The sequence below is a fragment of the Amia ocellicauda genome, chromosome 3 (genome assembly GCF_036373705.1).
Source record: "Amia ocellicauda isolate fAmiCal2 chromosome 3, fAmiCal2.hap1, whole genome shotgun sequence".
In the NCBI taxonomy this organism is placed as follows: domain Eukaryota; kingdom Metazoa; phylum Chordata; class Actinopteri; order Amiiformes; family Amiidae; genus Amia; species Amia ocellicauda.
Window position 1 is genome coordinate 12,313,321 of NC_089852.1, and position 23,949 is coordinate 12,337,269.

At 40.6% G+C, this 23,949-nt stretch overlaps 1 protein-coding gene across 2 annotated transcripts; it reads right to left on the minus strand.

Moving 5' to 3' along the window:
• Positions 1 to 90: 90 nt before the first annotated feature.
• On the minus strand, positions 91 to 23,921 carry ift122 (intraflagellar transport 122 homolog (Chlamydomonas)). Of its 2 annotated transcripts, XM_066698183.1 has the most exons (29): positions 23,720 to 23,919; positions 23,129 to 23,195; positions 22,664 to 22,748; positions 22,085 to 22,163; positions 21,473 to 21,549; positions 21,104 to 21,170; positions 20,633 to 20,779; positions 19,926 to 20,001; positions 18,567 to 18,758; positions 17,857 to 17,995; positions 17,100 to 17,302; positions 16,362 to 16,499; positions 16,036 to 16,200; positions 15,173 to 15,370; positions 14,273 to 14,413; positions 13,520 to 13,573; positions 12,379 to 12,540; positions 11,107 to 11,273; positions 9,837 to 10,008; positions 8,702 to 8,804; positions 7,554 to 7,694; positions 7,062 to 7,159; positions 6,544 to 6,644; positions 5,708 to 5,873; positions 4,246 to 4,357; positions 2,717 to 2,845; positions 2,049 to 2,125; positions 1,464 to 1,628; positions 91 to 866 (listed from the first exon to the last, which is right to left on the minus strand). In XM_066698183.1, exons 1-29 carry the CDS (start codon positions 23,902 to 23,904, stop codon positions 780 to 782), a joined length of 3,693 nt encoding a protein of 1,230 aa, XP_066554280.1. In that variant the 5' UTR covers positions 23,905 to 23,919; the 3' UTR covers positions 91 to 779. The 2 variants fall into 2 exon arrangements, 1 of the variants encoding a protein (XP_066554280.1); XR_010812320.1 differs by lacking the exon at positions 91 to 866 and having other exon boundaries at positions 1,491 to 1,628; positions 2,049 to 2,154; positions 23,720 to 23,921.
• Between the last annotated feature and the right edge of the window lie 28 nt (positions 23,922 to 23,949).

Sequence of the window (23,949 nt, forward strand, 5' to 3'; positions counted from 1 at the left end):
CGCTTAACTTTGGAATGTAAATATTGAAATAGATTCACATGTTCACAAACACCATCCAGACTGCATTTAGAGAAGCACACCTTCCACCAATTAAGCATATATATACTTTAATAATAAAAAACAAGTATATTTTACATATTGTTTTAATGCTTTATGGTAGGTGGTCTTTTGAAAGACAATTACAAAAAATAGCATTACAAATGTTGTAACATACTTAATTTTCAAGTTGCCACACACAAACATAGTTTAAACTTACAATATAGCCATTTAAAGATGAACAGGTATATAAAGTAAATATATCACAATAAACTGATGGACTAAGTGATACACACCATATTGCAACTCTTTAAAGCAAATTACATGATATTCTGGATATACATACATGGAATAGGCAACCGATACAATAAATATTAGTGTTCAAGTATACAACAGAATAATACAAAAAATGCTTTAAATACACCAAAACCATATACCAGATGCAACTTGTACTTTAAAATAATACATAATAATAATGAAGTGAAAAGTTCATTTTTTGAAGCTACAACAAAATTAATTTCCCCCCCCTCCAAAATGTCACAAAATGCTATTGCCAAAGCCCTGAGAAATCTGATCCACTTAATCTTATTACACGGATCGGCTGAAGTAGCGTGTGCAGAGTGAACCTTAGTCACCAACAGGGACAAATCACCAGATATACAATCAATGGATTTTAATGACTGAGTAAATAAGGACAGACAGACAATTAACGTAAGTCTCTGCCCAGAGCTGGAGTTCTGAGCTCAGTTCGGCTCGTCTATGGGCCTGCGACAGTACGGACAGCAGTTGTGCTGGAGGACCAAGAGTTCGTAGTCCTCACTGTGGAACATCTAAGGAGAGAACAAAACAACACAAACATTTAAAACCCCTTGGCCTACATAGACTTTATACTGTATGTACAGGTTTTATTTTGCATAACAATACATATGCATTTACAATAAAATATCTGTATCACAACGAGGCCTCTCAAAAAAGTGGAATTGTCCAGATTTAGGACAGAGCTTCCACACTGGGCCATACAGTTTCAGGCTGATGCACGACTGTGTACGCCAGGCCTTGTATGATGCAGAATGCCAAGCTACTGATTACAGGTGTGTTTGTGACTGCTCCCTCTTATGCTTGGTGTTTTCTGCAGTTACATTATCCACATATCAAGGGTGTACACTTTGCAATACATTATATACAGTAATTATCTACTTTATTTTCCTTTCCAATGTATTTATCTAAATATTGATATTGTGTTTTAGTGAACACAGTGAAGAACACTGCTATGCCAGCATAGTCATCAACTGTACAGAAGAGGATAAGACAATATACATTTTGCTCTTCATTTCGATTGCAGGACACACTGCCCTGCTGCCAGGCTCTCCGCAGTGGAGTGCAGGGTGAGTTTTGGGGGGTAGTGGGAGGCGAGTTTGCAGGCATACCTGAAAGCAGGAGGGGCACATGGTGATGGAGACATCGGGCAGCAGGGACCTGTAGTACTGCCAGCTGAGTGGCCGTGGCCAGCGCTTGATCAGCACATCTCTCCTGCTCATGGAGCGCAGCACCGCCTTACTCACCACCACCGGGACGAACTCCGAGCCACCTTGCTGAGAGACACACACACACAGACACTCTCAGCCTCCTTCACTGTCACAGCACTGACCTCTCTGTGACCCGTGGGCTTCCTAATGGGCCTGAGGGGCTCATGCGAGGGGGTGCTGAACAGGCTTGTCAAACGCAAACTGATTTGACTGTTTCAGTTAATATCAACAGATAAGACGTCAAAGACATCCAAGCGAAACACAGATATATTCATGGAAGCCCTATAAATCCTCCACTTAAAAAAGGAAATCGTAGTAAACCACTATATGATTGACGATAAAGGTTTGGCCATCTCGGATAAAGATATCTGAGATGGAAATTATTTCTGTGGGACACCTTTTTTCATTCGAGGAGGGGATAACAAATTCAAATGAAATTAGCTTTTGGCACAGCTTGGAATTTCTCGGTCCTCTTGTTTCCATTACCTCAAAGCTCAGCTTGGCCATGAACGGGTCCTCCAGGGGGTCATCCATGCTGTCGTCCAGTCTCAGAGATTGGGATTCTGACGCACAGTCAAGAAAGCTAGCTCCGCTTTTATTTATTTTAAAGAAACACGGACAGTCAAGCCGCACTCTGTGGATGGGTTTACCATTCCAAAGCAAATAAAATTAGATAAAGTGTCCTTAAAGCAACTGGACTAATCCTACAGACTAAGAGGCATGAGCCATTAGGACTAGGTGAATGATCTAAACCTATTACCTTGCAAAGAGAAGGTGAGCTAGGGGTGACTGCAGAAAGGCCAGGAACCCACAGCTTTTCAATCACTGGAGCTTGAATGAAGTATGTTGGCACTGTACAGGTGAGGAGGTTTGGGATTGATTCATGCTGCAGTGCATCAGCATACTGGGTCAAGGGCTCCAATGCCACCCAACTATACAGCTCCAAGCAGAACATCAATCTTTTTATTATGTATTCAATCACTGCAGCTGGAGATTTACTGTCCTGCCTGTATAATGATGAATAAAGATCATGCATGGGCAGGAGTGAACAGAAGTGCTGTGCCTGCGTGCGTGCGTGCGTGCATGCATGCGTGTGTGCGTGTGTGTGTGTTGGGGGGGGGTGGGTTAGGAGAAACATGAAGACTGAAGGATACCGCCGCTGCTCATCTCCTGCCACTTAATTCCTCTCTTCTCAGTCTGCGGCGCCTCCAGGTCAATGAGGGACACGGCCTCTTCATCAGTGATGCCCTCCTCCAGGTAGAATTCAATGAGGGGCAGGACCTCTGCAAATACCCCAGTGAGGAGAGTCTCTTACACCACCCAGCTGCAACCTACTCACCAATCTAATACATTGCCCTTTCCACCCCCCATACCAATCCCACAAGACTCGACAAACAAAGCTCTGACTGACTGAGACTGAGTCTCACAGGTACCGGCACAGACCTTCAGCGAGGACAGCTCCAATGTGGAGGACGTTCTGATCTGATTTCCAGTTCACTCAGACAATGTCATGGTGGGAAACAAATGTATTGCAGGCCTTGTAGGCTGGAAGGCTGCTCGAGGATGTAGGAGTATATTTCATAACAGAAAGTCATCTGTCAAAATTGATTGCAAGGGATATATTACAGTAATCCAGTTACTTCATTCAGAGGGTGGTTTAATCACAAGATTAACACAAGACCCAACTGCACATGTGCAGTGACAGTAGCAGGGCCCTGTCTGGGAATCGCTCGGTCTGACAGGTTCATTGGAATTCCTGAGCTGTGTTTTCAATTTATATTTTTCATTCTCTCTCTCATAAAAGCCGGTGCAGAAATCAGCAGTGAGTCTTTTCCTTGAATTCATTACATTGTTAATTAATGCTCTTGGGAAAACCTGTAATGCTTACACACAATAAGCACATTTGTATCTTTAATCATAACATAAAGAGCTTGCCATGAAGCTTTCATCATCGTAACACATAACTACATTGGAAATGGATATACGCTATTAGTATGTGTGGCCATAAGCCAGATCTCCCAGTGTAACAAGCTCACAGATCGCAGTCTATTCATTCAGGTTGTCATTAGCTGGGCCCGGTCACAATAAAGGTGATTTCCTCATGGAAGCAACATGATAGATCTCTAATCCCTGTATTACAACCTTACTTTGGCTTGTAATGAGAGTAGTTTATTCCTCACCCCCAAAACATGCACATAACAGGTATACTGAACATGGACAGTATGAGCTGACAAAATGTACATCCCAAAAACACTGTGAATTAGAAGACACTGATAATAGATTTTGTGGGGGGGTGCTTTTCACTTTATGTAATGTATCTGGAGTGCTGATTCATTTAAAAACCAAAAACATGTATTACCCACATCAGTTACACTGTCTGATTGGTCCTGGCTGAGAGTGTGTGCTTCTCCCAGGTGCTCAGTAACCCGGAGGCGTAGCGATACACGCAGCAGTCCCTCCAGAGACGTCAACGAAGTCTCAGCCAAGCTAATGAAACCATCGACGGGTACTTTCCCAGACACAACAACAATGCTGGGGCTCCTCAGACAGATCGAAATAACCCTTTATTGAGAAAGCACCGGACATACGGCTGCTATCTTCCTCAAGTGCTCCTTTCTCTTTTATCTGGAGAACACAATGAATACTGTATGGGCCGGCTCGGTTTAAATTGGGCCTCACTCACCATAGGAAGACGCCGAGAAGATGAAAGGCTGCCGGCAGTTGATGCACACGTTCCCTTGATTGTTTAGGAGTGGGTTGTTTGTGGAGCATCGGTAGCACATGGGGACAAGGTCCTATTGAGAACATTTAAATGAGTCACAAATGGGACACAAGCCTGCAGTCTGTCCTGTACAGCTGACATTTAAGACGGTGGAATTTCATTATACATCCATCTGTTTATACCCACAACTCAGTACATGTACAACTGCTACAATTCATTTTATCATTTGATGACCCTAAACTTATGCTGTTAGCTTACAGTGGTTGTCAAATTCAATGAGAGTAACATTTTCTCAACACCCTTAACATTTTCAAGTAGGTCCTTGGATAGATGCCAAAACAAAACAAACAAAACAAAAAAGGAATTTGGCGGCTCCAGAATAGTGTTTTTCCCAAAAATATGGCTCAAACCCAGATAAAAACACACATTGCTGACGCTTTTAAATCACCCAGGCTGGGCTGATGGAGTCCTTCTGCTTGCCACTCCACTATTTTCCTCAAACACAGTCTGATTTGGATCATTTAAAATAGAGGTCATTACTTCTCTTTGTTTATTTTATTTTCTTCTGCCAGTCAGTTCCCTTTTATGTTGGAAAATAGATGGCTTTTACCACAATTAAGAAAAATTGGCCTCTCAGGATGGGAAGAACAGACTGGTTAGAGCATAACTCTGCACACGCCTCCTCTACAGTGGTGGTGTGTGTGTGACGAGAGGTGCTGACAGCTTGTGAAAAGTGTCAATTATACACACACACAGTCTTTCGGCTGGGAGGCCTTAACCCAGCCAGGAGCAGGACGGAGAACGGAGGGGAAGCCGTGAACTGTTCCCCAGGGGCTATACACCAATTCACAGTGGCAGGAACACGTCTGTTGTAAACTGTTAGTTGACAACTTTCTCCAAGCGTGTGTGAATCAGGACTGCATTCAACTTTGTGCTCTGTGCTGGTCGCATGACAGAACGCAAACAAATTGCCCGTGAATCCACTTTTGCCCATAACTTCAAAGGCTCCCATGTCAAGTCTGCATACAATTAGGGAAGTTAAAATGACGTGGCTTTGATCTACTGTAAACGTACCCTAGACTAGACAAGGGGTCAAAAAGCTCATTGTCATCAGCTGGAGGAGTCGGTAACAAGTAACTCGTAGAAAATACTGCACTTGAAACTGCCCAGGTAAATCCTTTCAAACAACAGCCCATGCACTGCTGCCAACAATGACTGAAGGCAGCTGCTTATGTTAGAAAGTGCTGGTAACAATGTTTGGGTGATGCTTACAAAGATCTCTGCTTGGAATACATAAATCCAACAGATATTCATGTGTGTGAAGCATAGCAAGGTTGCCAACAGGTTCACGTCCCACGTAAAAAAAAAAAAACAAGCGACCCAGACAAAGCCCATTGGAAACAGAACACCTGCAGAGCCTCACCTCGCTGTCGTGGAAGGGTTTGGAGCGCACCGTCAGGCTGCCCAGCTCGATGGACTCCTGGAAGCGGGCCGGGAGGCGAAGGCCCTGCAGCTTCTCATAGGCATGGCGGGCCAGCTTGAATGCCCCCAGGGCCTTGCTCTGCTTGGCCAAAGCGAACAGGGTGTTTCTGGCCTGCGTTAAGGGAAGGCAAGTCCTTGCAAATGAACTGTGTAATAAAGATCACATAGAAATGCACTGGGGGTTGTTGACGATAGGCTTGTGAGCCATAAAGGGAGATCCCTGATTGCTGACTGTACTGTCACACCATAAATAAAACAAATTGGATTGGTAAAAGAAATCTCATGAGATAATGAACTTCAACACTGGCTGCAGTCAGGAACAGTGACAGATGACAGATCTGACATCACTGTACATGCACAGTCCTGTAAGTGCATTCATCCCAGAGTTTATGATTAAATAAAATGGGCTCATGTACATCTGCGATTGTCTGCCACTAGGTCTTAATATCCATATTTTAATTAGCTAATTAAACCATCCTCTTCACACACATGCTGTACTTGTGTAATCTTATAGACAGTTTTAAAAAAGGAGGACAAATCTTTACCATTTGCACCGATTTAACAATTTAAAATGATTATGTCACGAGATTAAATATGGTGCACATAATTGTCTTTCTTGCAATGTCTACACTAAACTCCCTCAGACGGACTGCAGTCCTACCACCAGAAGCCTTGTTTGCTTTTGTTTTGGGAGACGCACTGCTTCTTGGAGTCTCCCTGCTTCTGACGTGAACTCTGCCTGGAGTTTATTTGCTTTGCCTAGTCTGGGAAGGATACACTTTGGAGATGCCCAGTGGTACGTCCTTGGTGAGGTTATGCAGCAAGAACCTGGAGATATTGAAGAGGGTTTCTGGCAGATGAGAGCTGAAGGGCTCGTCCTAGAATGGAAAGATCAATAAACAAAAGCCTTTGTTTACAAATGTGTGCTTTCAAGCTCACACAAGATTGAACACAGACTGGGCGAAATTATCTTAGAGAGATCAAAAAGGCACTGAGGAGTACCAATTGAGTTTACACATATTTTGTATATTAACTGAAGAAGGTGTTTATTCCGTTGCTATGGACTTATAAACACAGCATTTTTCACTTGGTGGTATGACAAGAGAGTTTTGAAAGCAGAAATAAGGCGAACCATTGTGCAATTGCAGACACATTCCAGGAGGGATGCAGAACAGATATGCTGACAATGCTTAGAGGAGGAGGGAGTAGTTGTAGTTGCAGTTAATAGGCCAAAATGGACCTTAATCCCTAAAGCTGATGTGTGTACAGAGTGTAAGGGCGGGCAGTCCCCTCACAGTGTAGCGCTGAATGGAGTGGTAAACGTGATACAGCTCTGCCAAGTGCTGGAACCTGTGGAATTTCTTCAGCATCTCTTCTTTCTTACTTTCATTTTCTGTGGGGGGGGGGGGACAAAAATACAGTAATTTCTGAAAGAACTGAATGGACCCCACACTTGTTTCACTTGAGTTTACGATCATAAAATAAGTACACTTAGGGCTCTACCAAATCAAAACTTTGCTAAGTACAAACCTGTACCTTATGTCGATTTAATGTATTAGTAAAAGCCACGTTATACTATTCATAAATCATAACGGGAAAGGGTACAACTTCATAGTTTGCGATTTGTGGGTGGATCACAGTTTTGATTTGGTCTAGCCGTTAGACCAATAAACAAACAAACAAAACCCCACAATTCCAGGGATGTAGTTTCTTGTCCTTAGTCAGACAGGAAAGCTCAGCACAAAGCAGTGGGCTTCTTGTGATTACAGAAAAAAAAATGCTCTTACCTCTGGCTATATCAAGACACTGCATGGATAGCATCCAGTAGTAATAGGCTGCGTCGTTAAACCTGCTCTCCACCACAGCGTTGTGAGTCAGCTGCTCCAGCACTTTCACAGCCTCGTCCTGCCGCCCGGCCTTGTGGAATGCTGGGAGGCAGAAGGTAATTAGTTGCAGAAAGCTATGAGAAACTTGGGGGTGGTATCTCCACACGAATAATTATCTCCATGTTATAAAAATTGTTCTTGTTGATCAAGAGCGGCCAACTCCAGTCCTCGAGAGCCACAGGCTCTTCTGGTTCTCATTCTATGTGGACTCTCAATTATTTAGCTGAACCCGTTTTTTGCCTAATTGTTATTGTTCTGTATTTTTTTTTTTTTTTAAACAAGGATTTGTTCCAAGTTTTAACCCACTGAGGATTTAAAAATACACATAAAACCTCCAGGATTGTGGCTCTTATGCACCTAGGGTCTCCACCACTGTAATAAATCATTACAGTCACTGAGCAAGAAATGTGGATTATATTACTGTCTAGTTACTTACGGTCGAATAGATTTATTTTATTAATTTTTAATTAAAGCAATACTTAATAAGAGATACCCTAATGCCGCATGAAGTAGGAGTCACTTACTTCAACTGATTATAAATGTAATTCCTGTGTGGGGAGTAAGCCTGTTTGGGCAGCAGCGTTGTGCTTTATTTACCTTTTGATAATTATGTTTTTCTTTGTAAAAGCTTGGGAAAGATCTAACTGTCTTCAGCTATTTAATAAACTAAAAATACATTTTTTACATCCTGAGGCAAGAGTTGCTGTAGAAAAACCCTTCATCTGGCATGAAGTTTTATGTATTTGTTTCATAAAGCAGAAAGCACAGAGAGGACGGCTGGGCTACAACATTTATGACCTGTTGACTCTTTTACAGCATGCTTGTAAAATAACCTTCACAATCGACTGTATTTAGTCTAGCGTATATTAGTAGCAACTATTTCTATGTGCAGTAAGGAAGATTAGTTCCAAGTACACAGTATAACACACAATAATCTGTTTTACTTACTTTTCCTGAAACAAGCTTTTCTCGAGACCTGGAAATGAAATGCCTATGAATACACCCTTACCCATAATTTCTCAGGAAGTGAGGGGCTGAAGTGATCTCACCTTTTTGAGCTTCTTCAAACCTGTCGTTCTCGGCCAGCCACTGAGCATAAGGCACATAGACGTCATCTCTGAACTCGGGGTGCTTCTCCAGCAGCTCAAATGCCTGCAATCAGGGGAGAAAAGCCAAGCCTCCTGAGTTCCTCGCCTACAGTACAGAATAGTGGTCTCCAAAACCCTGTCCCTGGGAATCAGACGCCACGCATCATTTTAATCCTGGCCGAATAACCCAATAGCAGATCCTGTTAGATCACTGAGGCAGAAAACCCTTCATCCCTCCAGGACCAGGATCCCTGCTTTAGAACATCATCTCAACTGACCTTCACAATGGCATGTAAAAAAGTACTGCTTCAGGTGTAGATGTTTGACTAATTCTCATGTTGGCCACCCCCTCCGAATACCAGCTAATAATGTCAGTGAAACATTCAGTGCCGGGGTCTGATCTGTCCAGGATGACCCCCAGGCAACAGCAGCTTTTACACCGAGATTGATTACCCTAAAAAGACACATCTCTAAATATTTATAAACTACTTGTACTAATGCGCAGTTTCTGCTATATAAATCAAAAGAGCTTATTGTAAATTGAGCCAACCCATAATTACGTCTTTCACACTACACTTTTTTGGGGGAGAGATTCTGCATACGATGAGATGTGCAAGCCCATTTCAGATGATTCTCACAGAGATGAATTATAGCCACGCACACAGTCTGTTGTTTTTCCAAATCGTATTATTACTTAATCCCTGCGGTATTCGGGTCCACAGATGGTTACATTTATTTAACACATCCAGGACTCTCTGTTGTTCTATTGCCACTCTTCATGTGGTTGAGGCGACAATTATTCAATTGCAAATGTTGTGCACTAGAAACAAATAATTGGATGGTATCGCTTTTCAGTAAGAATCGACAGCAATTCTAGTGCACTCTTGTTCATTGGGATATGGGAATCCTGTGCATTCGATAATTGCCTATATCTGTCCATAAAAGTGTTAAAGGATGAGTCCTTGTGCTCAGAAACACACGACCAGTTACCAGGGGGGATGTTTCAACATGAAAAATAGTACACTGGGAAAATACCTTTATGGGAGCCCTGCCTTTTTTAAGTAGTGAGGACTACTAGTGATCCATAGAGCCTCACCTCCTCCCAGTGGTACACATCCACATGAAGCAACACCAGAGCCTTCAGGTCCCCCATTTTGGCGTAGGTCTCAGCAGCATAGCCGTGGTGCTTGAGCTTTTTGAAGAAGGCGGCGCACTTTGAGAGAGGCTCACGCTCGGCCTTGTCCAGTTTGCGTGCGATGTCGATTAACCTGCGGGGGGGGAGAACGCGCAGTGAAAAACGTTGATCTCCGCTCCCACAGTGCAGTTGAGACGTTCAGCTGGCTTATCGTTTGGGTCTTTTGGAAAACACAAGCAGAGAACAAAACAGAACACCAGCTGGTATTATAACGATTACAAAAACTTCGCAGCCAGGAAATGTTTTCTTTTGTTGCCTGCTTTGGGAGGCCTGATAGCTGAAATGGATGCTTTCTTATCCATATCTTGCTATTCCGCTCGAGTGAGGAGCCCTCTTTCCCATGACTTAATTATGGCCGTGGATCAAAACTTCCAAGCTTGAAACAGTGGGAATGCTGCAGCAGAGAAAGGTTCCTCTCTTGCCAGCTGGTACTCAGGAGATACATATATAACTTTGAAATGGTGCTTTACAGTATGAAAGATACCAAATTTGTACTATAGAAAGAGAAAGGTGAATGAGGCCATACCACACTTCCTTTTATCTCTGACACGCATTTGAAATAAATTAATTTCTGTGAGAGTGATGCTACTGTATGCTGTTTTACAGTGAAATACTCTTGTTTTCCTTTAATACAGAGTGCACTATCTTTTGGATCGCAAAACCTGATAGTGACGCAAGAGTTTTGATCTATAATGACAGCAACATGTTTTATAGACTAGAAAATAATAAAAGGATGTTGAAACTTTATATTGCATTCTTTTCTTTAAATTCAAAGCGTTCTGTTAGCAATTATAACAAAAAAAATGGCCTTTTAATCATTATTGTGTTTTAGCTTACTCTAGTCAAGATTGTTGTACCGAGTTCAGTTTATAATGTACAACTATTAAGGATAGCAAAAGCTTTGGAAAAATAGTATGACCATTAAAAAAGAATTAGGAGGATCCTGTTTTGACCAGGAAAAAAAAGAAAAGGAGGTTATAAACAGTCTTCTCCACTGTCTCTAATTGTCTATTAAGGGATATATTTGGTGAAAGTACATAAATGCAAGAACACACAGGTTGCTAAACCCTGAGCAACGTTCGCCATTGAGACTCAAAGGCAGCCTTGTGTTTAGGTCAGTTGGGCCAATGAAACACAGCGCCCTTAGAAGATGCCCATGGCCGTTACCCACATGTCCACCCAGCCGTGATCGCCAATGATCTCGATGGCCTTCATGTGCTCCCCTGCCGACAGGTACATCTCCGCCGCAGCGCGGGGCTCATTGATGTTCTTGGCCCAGTCGGCTTGTTTGGTAATCAGCAGCTTGGTGTCCTTCGGATCTCCTGAGCCGAGGAAATCCTGGACATAAACACATCTGTGTTAGCGCTTCTGGCGGGCACCGGAGAAGGAATTCAATCATGACGCCGAACACAAACAAGAAAGCAGCTTCCCGTCCACACACGATAAACAAGATCCTCTCGACCAGATGAGAGCTGGGACACAAAAATACACAGCCTTGAGTACAAGCTCACACTCCAGACAAACCACAGAGAGGCGGCTTTGTTTGAATCAGCCGCCAATTGTAAACAACAATCCCTCTTCTGGTGACACAGAGAGACTCCTGCAGAATGAACACAGGCCTGACCCAAAAGTAAGGTTCAGAAGTGCTCACTACGAAGCCAAATAAACATTAATACTAAGTGACAGTGGATTTATGGTAAGTACCAGCTTAAGAAATGTAAGCACTCTTGGTGTAATATATGGAAATAAAGTCAGAAAGCAATTTAAATGCAGCTGTCATTTAACAAGTTGTTTGAACTCAACATTAGATTTTTACAGCTGTAAACCCCACTATACAGATTATCTGTCAATGTTACCAGTCACACATCCACTTACTATTACGGGTTACTGTCCACGTTCAAGTTTAAAAGGATACATCTACACTAGGGGCAAAATATATTATTGAAGTTTATATTGCCACGCTGACATGCTTTTTAAAGTTACTCAGCATATGCAATACAGTCAAGTTTTCATGTACCGGAACATTATGGTTTTTATATTAACAAAAGTGAAACTAAATTACTTCACATTCACTTTTTTTAGATTTTGAACCTCCTTTGGCAGCACTGCTATTGTTACTTCAACCTAAAGCACCGTTCAACAGGTTTGCACTTCACTCCCAAAACTGATTGTGCTTTCAATTGCAATTTACGAATTCATTAAAAAGACCACTTATGAAGACAACAAACTAACCTCAAACCTAAAAAAAAAAGGCTGATCACACAGGGATACATCTGGTGATGCAGCCCCAACTCTGTGCTTTGTGTGACTGTCACACATTTTCAAGATAGCAGAGATAAGGAGGTTGTCTTAAAATGTGCAGAGATGACGCAAGATAACGCAGGCTGTTGTTTCCCAGTTCTTCAGGTGCTAATGTGACAGATGAGAGTGAGACATGCTTCACCTTGGCATATTCGAACATGCGCAGATCGGTGTACATGTCGAGGGCTCGGCTGTCATTGCCCGTCTTCTTGTACAGTTTGGCCGCCTCGTGGAATTTCCCCTGGTAGGCAAAAACATCCGCCAGGAAGAGTTCATTGTTGGTTTCGCCTCTCTTCTTCCTCTCCTGCATAAATCCGTCAATGCAGAGAAACAAAACAATTGCCATCTGTTTAAATACATTGCAGCTTCAGAAAAGAATTTTGCTCGCTCAATTGAACTAGGAGTCTGTGAGTGAAGTTTCAATCCTTACTTAACCCTAAACTTGATACACAAAGAAATTATTAAGAGGGTTACTCTGTTTGTATGTTAAACAATACACATTATTTTGATTTATGCTTTTAATGTTTTCCATCCTACATTCCTCACAGAACTTTCTTTCTTTCTTTCTTTCTTTCTTTATTTATTTAGATTTATTTATTATAAGAGTTTCTTCAATTGGTTTCTGGTGAGGGCATTCCAGGAAGAAGGATTTTAGGGCAAGATTTTAATCAATCACATTTTGGGGATTCTACGACTTTACTGAGACTTGACTGAACTGTGGTGAGCTCGTGCACTAAAAACAAGATTTCAAATTCAAAAGTAGGTGACACATTACTATTCAAATCCAAATATATTAAGTTCATGAAGTAGTATTGCCTTTCAGAGACTGCATATTTTGCCAGCTCTTTATCCACACGCTCCTAAACATAATAAAATAATCTTTAATTTCACAATGTCAGCATGCCCAGACCTCTCCAGATTGCCTTGTGACGCAGTGAAAACTTCTGGAAAAGACTGGAAAGCTAACTCGTGCTTTACAGACTGACACTGGCAACACACACAAAGCACTCGAAAGAAGTGTGGCTGAAAAGACAAGTTGTAGCTGGGCTTGCAGTCTCTATCTCTCTCAAAGGATTTGTGCTATTTGCATGAAGGAGAAAGGCTCTTCATTATGACTAACTTATGTATAATGTGTGTTTGACACTGCTATTCTCTCTCTCTGGTGCAAGTAGTGCAAATTATTATATTGAGTAGTACATGCAGTTTTTTTTTTCTTCTTCTATTTCCTATCCACAACCTGGCCAATTTTGTCAGGTAAACTCGAACCATCTTCATCGGATTACCTCAATGCTGTTTATGAGTTCCAGATAGCGTAGGTCCCGAACTCGGATAAATGCCTGAGGAACAACAGGAGAGCGAGAAATCATTTTCCAAAAATGTAAGAAAATCATTTAAACTCATGAGGTAATACCAACAACAACAACAAAAAATCCAAAGTCTCCTGCATGCATTCCATGGAGCGTTCCACAAAAGTAACTAAAAATGAAAGCTGTCATTTGTCATTAAGGGGATTAAAAAATACACAGAAACAGCCAATATCTAATGGTCACATTCTGCACCTTTGTATGGATTTTTGTTTTAATACTTATTATATTAAATCAAACTATGCCATCTTGTGGTTGCTTACAGTTCTGTCATCTTTAGTGTAGCTGACTGTTTGACGTTGTCAGAGGACATTAACAATGTCTAAATAAAACGTTTAAATCAAACAGGAACTGTGACGCAGTTCCTGGGATTGTGGGCACACATTTCTTAAATCTACTTTTGCATAAGGAAAGAAAAGGGCAGACATTCCTGGTATGAAGGCAGAACACAATTACTACTTCAAATACCTCAAATGTGATGCAATGTGAAAATTGCACTAAGACTTTTCTAGTGCTGTTTAGCCAATTAGGAGGGTACTGATTCTTTAACAGTGCATAGTGATCTGAAAACAATATCGACAAAATCATCCCAAGATCTGAGGGTCTGCTATGAGAGGACTGTAGTTCAGACTGGCATTATCGTGCATTAGACATGACAAGCTGTTGGTTTACCTTCTTCGCTGTTTCAAAGTCGAGCCCCTCAAGAGCCTCCGTGGCCAGGTCCCTCCAGTCACTGTCGGTTACTCCCAAACAAGCAATCTGATAGGCCTCTTTAAACATCTTCTTCTCCAAATACTGGTACATTGGAGCAGACTGGTAGAGTGAGGAAAAGATTTAAAAATATTGCACATGGCAACCCAGAACAAAGGAAGTCTATGTCATTTACTAAACACTAAAGTAAACATTGTGGATTGATTTCAAAATGTTCACTGAACGGCGTACAAAAAAAGCTGGCAGAGAATTATTTTAGATTATATAATTAGTGGATCATACAAAAAACAAGTTCACAATGTATGTCAATGTGGTTAATACTTTCCAGGAAAAATGTCTGGGGGAGAACACAAATCCAGTATGACTAACTATTTAAGATTGATTGGATTAAAATAATTCAGTAAACCATTATAGCATTATGGAATTATTAATCACAATTTCACAGAGATGTTTCCACTTGTCATTATTTGAAAAGTCTCCAGAAATTGAGAAAATGCTTCATGTACTTCACCACTAGTACTTGGATGCAATAAAATAACCACAAAAGGGCTCATGCTTTTGGCATCACAAATGTAGACATATCCTCTTAACACTCAAAGCTTCAGTAATGACCTTAACATGGGAAAACAATACACCATTCAAATGTGGAGCTCACTAGTCAGCTGAAGTCTTGATTTCTGTGCAAAGTTGTGAAATGTACATTTTTAGAGAGATGGGGGGGGGGATTGTGAAATGCACAGCTACTTTAGAAACAAAATATGAGATCAAATCAAAGGGTAAACAGATGCTTCTGAAGCCTGTCTAAGTAATACTGAGGGGAGGGGGAGTTCATTTTAAGAGACTTGTCCTGTGGAAGAGTACCTGGGGGACCTCCACAGCTGACATGGCGTAGACGTGGAGACAGAAGATCTTGGAGCCGTTGTAGCCCACCACAAAGCCCTGGAGCTTCTGCTGATGCACTGGGAAGTTGCTTGCCTTGATGTTGAGGTATCCACTGCCTGAGAAACACAGCATGTCCTCACACTGGGTATTCCAAGCAACGCTGTTTGCATTTGGCTCCTGTGCAGGGAGTAATTCCCAAATTAAGTAAAAGGGAAAAAAATGAATAATTAAGGAACATAGGAACATCCTATAGTGAAGGTTGAGGACATATGTGGTTTCTCAAAGTGGAGTAACAGATGGCACACAGCGAACACACACTGTTTATGAAGCTTTGCTGCTGATTGTTCTCAGTCTGTTTACACAAAGAGAGGTGGCGGTAGGGATTAAACTGTGCAGCCATGGAGTTCAAACTGAATCTGGTTTCTGTTTAAGAAGTGGTGAGAAATCTGAGATTGACTGGATGTTGAGGAGATGTAAAAGAAGTTTGGGAAGAGGGTTTGGACCCTAAGCCTGCCCACACAATGCATAAATATGCAGTTCAAATCCAACATTCCCAGCATTCATTAGTTTCGCTTCCCTCCATCCTATGCAGACAGCACCTTTGCAGCAAACTCCCTGGTTATTCCACACAGGGTGGGTTGGGGTGAGTTCAAGCTAACTCCACATATCTGCACATATCCACAACACCATCCATCAAAGTCAACTCACTGAGGCTCAGCCAAAGCTCTCGAGACCAATTAGATGGCCCCCTCTCATTTGCGACCTGAATGCTTTTGTAAGAGATAAGCAGCAAAGCTCAACATGGTGCCTAAGACAAGCTGGTGAGACGCATGTGAGCGCACCTGGAACAGCAGCTCCTTGGTGCGGATGTCATACACCAGGCAGGTGTTGTGCTCGTCCACGACGGCCAGCTTGTTCCTGGAGGCGCTCATGTCCAGGCAGCGCACGGACGTTGCCTGTTTCAGCAGCGTGATCGCAAATGGGTTGTCCACAAATATCTTCAGAATCTAAAGACAATTAAAAAAAAAAAAAAAAAAAAAAAGATTTTGAAGGAGCAGGAAAAAAGTTGCACATACTCACATCTCTCGCTCAACATTTCTCCCAGCCATGTCTGCTGATTAATTTACAAAAACATGGATATCGTTAGAACCATGTTCAGTTCACTTACTGCTCCATTCTTCAAACCAACGAGAAGTCCCTCCCTTCCAGGAGCTCCACCAATCACTTTGATGTACCGAATCAAAGACTCCATGAGCCACTCCCTCTCCTTTATACTGTTGAATGACAGGCACTGCAGCCTCTTTTCCTGCAAAAGTACACTTAACAGTTCTGTATAAGAAGAAAACATTAAAACTTGAAAGTGCATTTTAAAACTTGAAAGGGGAGTATGACCAGCAAGGTTAACGGGGTGCACAAAGTGGTCAGAAAACAAATCCTATGAACCTCTTCTACCTCATTGTGTGGGAAAATCGACCTGTGCCCGATTTTTAACCACAGAGACCCCGACACTAAACACAGGCATGACTGAGTGATGTCTATACAGTTGTTGAAAAACATCTATGTATGAAATTCACATGGTTATTTTAGAGGATTAATAAATGCTTGTTGTTCACATGACAGACAGAACTGAAAAAATAAGAGGAAAACCAGACTGGAAGCCCTTCAATGCATAAAATGGTTTCAAGTACAGTATTTTCAGATTTGTGGTTTAGTCTCCCTGGCTGTCGACCAAACTTATGTGGAAAGAACTGAAACCAATAACCATTTCCTTTTTTTCTTGGTAAAGAATGCACATTCAACCTGAATACAAGATGTTTAAATTCTTCTTAAGAATGGGGAAAATCACACCTGCCACAGCCTGCTCTAACTCACTCCCATCGAGAGGCACATCGAAGCTACACCTCACCTGGCACAGGATGATATGCTGTGAGCACACGACCAGCAGGTTGCACTCAAACTTCTTGCAGATCTTCTCCTTAACTCGGTAATGCATATCAGAAGAGTCATCCGAGTACAGCTCATAAATGAGGATTTTCTCTGGGAGCTGGATGGCTAGCCTGTTCTTGTAGATTGCTATTTTCTTCACCAGCTCCCTGCACTTTATGCGCACTGCAGAAGAGAGACAGCGAATAGGTCTGGAACAGAGCTCGGACTTTACCACACCTCTGGTCAAATGACTGTGTTTGCTATTGCCATTATATGTTAGGTTTAAAACACAAGCATTTCACTGGTGGTTTGGATATTTGCCTTCTTCTTTCATTTGCTTCAGCAAAGACTTTTAACCATAATTGTAAATTCTGAACATTAAAGACAACAAGGGAAAAAGAAATTGCACTACATTAACGAAACATGTACACATAAATATATATTATGGTTGGTAAACCATTTTGAAACAGATACATAGACAGATACATTCTGAACTATTATGAAAATGTAAAACAATACATTATTTTACAATGTTAAAAACATAAATACTAGATTTAGCTTGTGACAATAAAATAAAAGCATAGATAAGTGATACAGATCCACAGAAGGGAATATTAAACAAACTAAGATTTTAATAACACCAGTGCAGTTTAAAGGGCTTTCGCACTGAATGCTTTGCTTTCTTTTTGTATTTAGAGTATAAACAATAGTCGTTAATATAAATGGTTTTCACCTACCCTTCTGCTCAGTGATGAGATGCTGTACAATGACGTCAGTCATGCTGTCCCTGTAGGCATATCTGTCTTTATAAAGCCCGTGAACGGTACTGAAAATCAACTGGTAAAAGGCAATGGTCCCATCCTGGCAACCAACCACCTGCAACAGATGAAACAGAAGATAACACTCATCAGAGGTCTGGGAGCTCCAAATCCATCCCAATATTTCAACTGTTCTGTTAATTATACACATGATCTGTTCATTTATCATCAACCTTCTTTAGCTGTTTTTGGATGAAGGAAATGCCATGTCTAAACTTTTAATGGTTTTGCACACACACACACACAAATAACACAGTGAAGGCCTACAATGGAAGTAGAAAACTGCCCTTAGACACTCTTATGAGTGGACGAGTGATCACAGTAAAATGTAACAACATTCACTGATGTTTTTCATTGTTAAGACACTGTTCATAAACACACCTGCTGTAATGATGGTTAGTTTCCAAGCTTAAACCAATAGCATGCGGGGAGGGGGGGGGAACTATTTCAAATTCCATGACTCTGTTTCATATTTAACCATAAATATTTTAAAGCCATTGAATCAAGTGCTGAACTGCACTGGTCTGTAAAATGTTGTATACGTATAAAACATATGGCAACACCTTGCATTTCATACAGATGCATTTAACACAGACTGTTTGGTAGTATTCATGTTTGCACACACATACCACGTAGTTGGACTCAGGCTTGACTCTGCAGGACCAGACCCAGGAATTCTGTTCTCCAATGGTGCCCAAACGAACTCCGTCTTTGGTGTAAAGAGAGGCCTGCTTGTCTGAGCCCCCCATGACAATATACTCTCCTTTGGAGAAATAGCTGACGCAGCAAGGATCGAAATTCAGGGCCCTGTCTTTTCCAATCTGAAAACATAAAGACACATTAAGCCAGACCTACCTGGAGAAACATTTTAATTAATTAAGAAATCAGAAGACACTGACCATATATATATATATCTTTCAATGTAATGCATTACAAGATCAAGGCATATTGTATATTTCAAATCCCTTGAGTGCTTTTCGGGACCTTGTTTTCTATCTAACACTGCTTTAACTCAACTTGCAACTGACATTTTGGGCATTATATCACAATTCAGTGACTCTGTTTTTCTTTAGGGGAAAAAAAAAAGCTTTCATGAGTAATGTTAAAAAACTAAGAACAATTAAAGGATACATGAGTTTTAACAATATACATAGCTCCACATCTCCCAAGGCATCCAAACAATCTCAAAAATAATCACTGCTTGGAAATATCACAGATCATTTCAGAATAACCACCAAGGGTCATTAAATATCTCAAGATAACCGATTTTGAAAATGTTGTACTGATTAATCCTTTAATGACAATTTAAAATACATTCAAAATAGCCAAATAAACGAAATAACAATAACTGATATGTAGAGCCACTGTATTTCAATAACTCTTTTCACATTCTCAGAATGGTCTATACCTTGTTGTGATTAATAATAAAAGATGAGAGAAATTTGACCATGCATGTACATTCTGAAGAGTGCTCACAAATTACAGATTTCTATGATTCTGACTCAGAGAATCATTCTGTTCTCACTGAAGAGAGCGAAGATCATTTATTCACAACAAACTGCTTTTTTTATGTGCCTTGACAAACACATACTGATGACAGCATTTCTCAACTGTCCTGAAATCATTCCCATAAAGAATATCTGTGGTTGCATAGTTTGATGCCATTTTATAACTCACACCTTTTGACAATTTGCTGAATCAATTTATAATATATTGTCTAAAAAAATATATATTATTCTTGGCCGACGTCCTTTGGGTTTCTTCAGATGGACTCAGCCACTGTGATTTGGCATGTATTCCTGCAAAGCTATGCACATAAATAGCAGTGCCAGACGAGATGGTTTGCAAGGCTTTTTTTGGTCACAGATCCTTTGCAAATGCTGAGTAATCTAAACCTTCTAAACTGGAAACTGTACTGATGAAATGTATTGGTGAAAAACCTTTCCCATTTTTATATAGAGTAGTTGAAACAGTTATGAAAAGCTCACCTGTTTCCCACTAAGTTGATAGAAAGATAGCTTCTGTCCCCAGTCTGCCACTGCCAAAATATCATTGTGTTCATCTCTGGAAACAAGCAAGCATAATAACGAGAAGAACATTTTAATTCACTTCACTCCCCACTTAATACAAATCAGGTTGTTCTCTCCTCTCCCAATCCCTGTTTCTAATTCTTCTTCTATCTTTCCCTCTGCCTCTCCCTGTGCTTCAGTCTCATTCTGGCGCTCTTGCTAGAAACTTGGTGCTAGACTTCTGTATTACGGAAATACAACAATTCTTCATACATAGTTTGTATACATACGTGTGGAACATTTACAGTGGATTAAAGGGACATTTTAAATCACTGGCAACTGGATTGTTAGACATCTTTTCAACTAAAACATGTTTAGAGTGGTGTAATTAAAAGGTATTTTGTTCATTAAGATAATTTGTTTAATTCTGACTTAAAATTGGTATTCATTTGGTAAATATTCAGCTTGGCAATAACTTTTTTTGTCAAAGCAGATTTTTAGAAAAAATATTTGGCTTTGCTTTGTTACATCAAAGGCCTTACAATGTAAAGCTTCCAAAGTTGTCAAGTGTAGGTCAGATTCCCAAGTCATGCTATGCTCACTACCCTATAGGCTTTCAACAGATGAGTTACGCAACTGTGCAGTCCTCCTAAACAGCCCAGTCTGGTCAATCGTTGACTACATACTTGGACGGGTTCCAGGCGATGGACCAGATGGTTGACAAGGACCCTCCAGGGCGCTCAATCTTCACTTTCTCCTCGCCGTTTTTATTGCGGATGCTCACCACTCCGTTCTGCATACCCAAAGCAAGGTATTGCCCATCGTTGGTCCACCTGTAGTTATATTCAGAGAAGTTCTCTCCACTGTACCACTCTGCCACCTATTGTTACAGCATTTGCTTGAGATTCAGCATCTTCAGTGTGATGCTGTCGCTTTCCAATACAATACCAGTGCCAACCTATTAGTCTTCCCCAGGGTTACAATAATAAGACCATGAGAGTTAAACAAAATGTTATGTACCACTTTGTAAAATAACAGCTGTTATTCTGGTACATAATCTGCATGGATTAGTTTTGCTCATTATACGCCCTGTACACAAACAAACAAAAAATTATACTGGGCTTAACAAACGGTTGCTATGAAAATGTCATACTTACCCACAACATGTGATTTTACTGCTCACTTTGTGCTTGGAGACAGATTTCTGCTCTGGGGACCATAAACCTAAATTGCAAGTACATTACGTGTTATCTGTTGTTCATATGGCCACCAAGCAGCAGCATATTCGTAGAATCCACAATATATTACATTCTTTCACAGCATCAAAAAGAACAGTTACTGCAATTATGACTCCACTAGTGGTAATAATGGTAATCCTGAGAAAATGTTCTTGCAGATATTAGACTAAATGTTAAAGCCTTATAGTAGAAGGCTGAAGAGCTTAAGGGACAGGGTGTTCAATAATGAACAGATCCCGTATTCTTGATGTGGTATCAGGACATGCATCTTAACAAAACTAAACTTACCAAAGTCACCAGAAGAGCATGATGCCAGCTGGTGTGTAACTGGATTATATGACACACACTGAATGGAGTCATTGTGCCTGTGTGAAAACAAGGACCAAATGTACTTTATATATTACAGTATTAAAGGATTCCTTGTTGTTGAAAGACTCACTCTGTGAGTCATGTGACAGACAAGACAATTTGCTGTTAAACATAATTTATTGAGCATTTTTACATTTTAATAGCGTCCATAAAATTGTGTATATGCCCTCCCACCTTTAATTTGCAAAGAATGTAAGTTAAAATAGCAAAACTTTAGATATCAGGAAACTGTTCTCAAAACTGTTTTGTTTTTTTAGGGAACCATGGTAAAAGCACCAAAAGTAAAGTGGATAAAAGCAAAGCGCAATCAGGGTAAAGCACGGAAAGGTATAGAACACCATGATACAAACCACAGAAAACCAAGACAGAGTGAAATACAGAGAAGCATGGAGTTACATTTCAAATTGAATCTGGCAAAATTTCATAAGGGTGTTGTTTCATCTTCCAAATATTGATTGCATGACAGTGGGAAAATGTAGATTTAAACGGATTCAAATACGGAGTGAGGTTGTCCAAAACTGTTTTACTTACGTGTACTTCAAAATGCCCTCCAGTTTGGAAGTCCAAATGATGATACTTTTGTCAGCAGACCCAGAAGCAAAGCGCTTGCCTGAAGAAAAAAAAAAAAAAATTATATATATATATATATATATATATATACACATATATATATATATAAGCTATGCTTCTGTCTACCTTGCTACAACATATACAACAATAGTCTTGAAACCTAAAACTGTTTTTTTGCTAACCCCCCCCCATTGTTTAGATATCCCAACTATACATTTTAATGTCAGTTAGGGTCTTTTGTAAATTGAAAATAAAATCTAAGCATTTTTTATTCAAGTTCTGTCTTTCTGGTTCAATCTTCTGTATGACAGATTCATAATTCTAAGCAGTATTTGTCTTCACTGTATAACTGTTTTGTTTTCTTTTGTTAAATTGCCACTTTCATAACTGTCTGTACCTTTATTAAGCACATTTGATTTAAAAGTTAGTCACCTTGAAACAAGGCCATCTGCCAAATTATTACATACACACTTTCATATATAAATACATAATAGTGTGAAGTACGTATTGTAAGGCTTTCTGCATTGGCTGAAAACTCACCATCTTTGGCATAAGCTACACAATACACTGTGTCTTTATGTCCTTTCAGAGGCTGAATGAGAGTCCCATCTGCTGTGTCATACACCTACATCAACAGGTGAGAATTTTTACTTTTCAAACTAGAATTGTCTCTAGCTTCTTATGAAGATCACAATGTTAAAATATGCAGAAAAGCTATCATTCCTGGGTTGATAAGCATGGATGTAACCAAAAGTAAAACTGCAATTTCACCAAACAAGCACACAGAGGCACTGTAACACAAATAAATAAATACATACATAGTACAATACTTTATTAAACATCACTACAAACTGATAAAACAAGAATGTCTTTACAATCATGTTTGTTCTTCTCATTTCTAGAAAAAGTAGTGCACTGCAATGTATTTGCATTCAATTACTAAGTGAAAGACAAGGTCGCAGAATTGCAGTTTTGACACATTCCCAGGGGCAGGACAGCACATACCAGAACTCTGTTTCCAGCTGCAACTATAAGTTGACTCCCATCGGGTTTAAAGGCGAGGTCATAAATACTGTAAGGGAAAAACAAACAGAAACATGGGCCTATTTTAACACAGTACACAATCAAGTTTAACACACTTTGCAAATCAACCCCCATTAAGAAAACACTATATAAAGGAAACTAGTCAGTTCCTCAGTCTCTCAGTAGGACTTTCCCTTCAGACCTGGAATAAGTCTGGTTGCTCTCCTCTGAACTGCCTCTAGAGCAGCGATATCTTTCTTGAAGTGTGGAGCCCAGAACTGTCCACAGTATCCAGATGAGCTCTAACTAGTGCATTGTACAGTCTGAACATTACTGCCCTTGTTCTCAATTCTACACTTTTGACAATATACCCTAACATTGTGTTTGCCTTTTTTATTCTTCCCCTTATCACTTCACAACTTCCCCGTATCACAACTTATCACTTCACTTATAAAACCTGGCCACTGATTTGAAACAGCAGCCACTGAGATGGTTTACCCTGGTAACCGCCGTTGCTAGCGAGTGCAGAGCGCGATGGCGGCCGAGCTGCGCAGGAACAGAAACAACTCTTACCATTGCTCCACCTTATCCCGGTCGTGCACTTTGTCGATCCATGTCGGAACGGCTCTCATTCTGTTCGTTTCAAATATATAGATATATTCATATATTATACAATATCCTGCTCCAACTAATCTGAGCCCAGCGGGATTGTTTTCAGTTACTACAGCAGTGTTGACACCAAGCAGCACAGCACGCATGCGCACACTCTGACTTGGCTTGCTGGGCGGCTACGCATGCGCGCT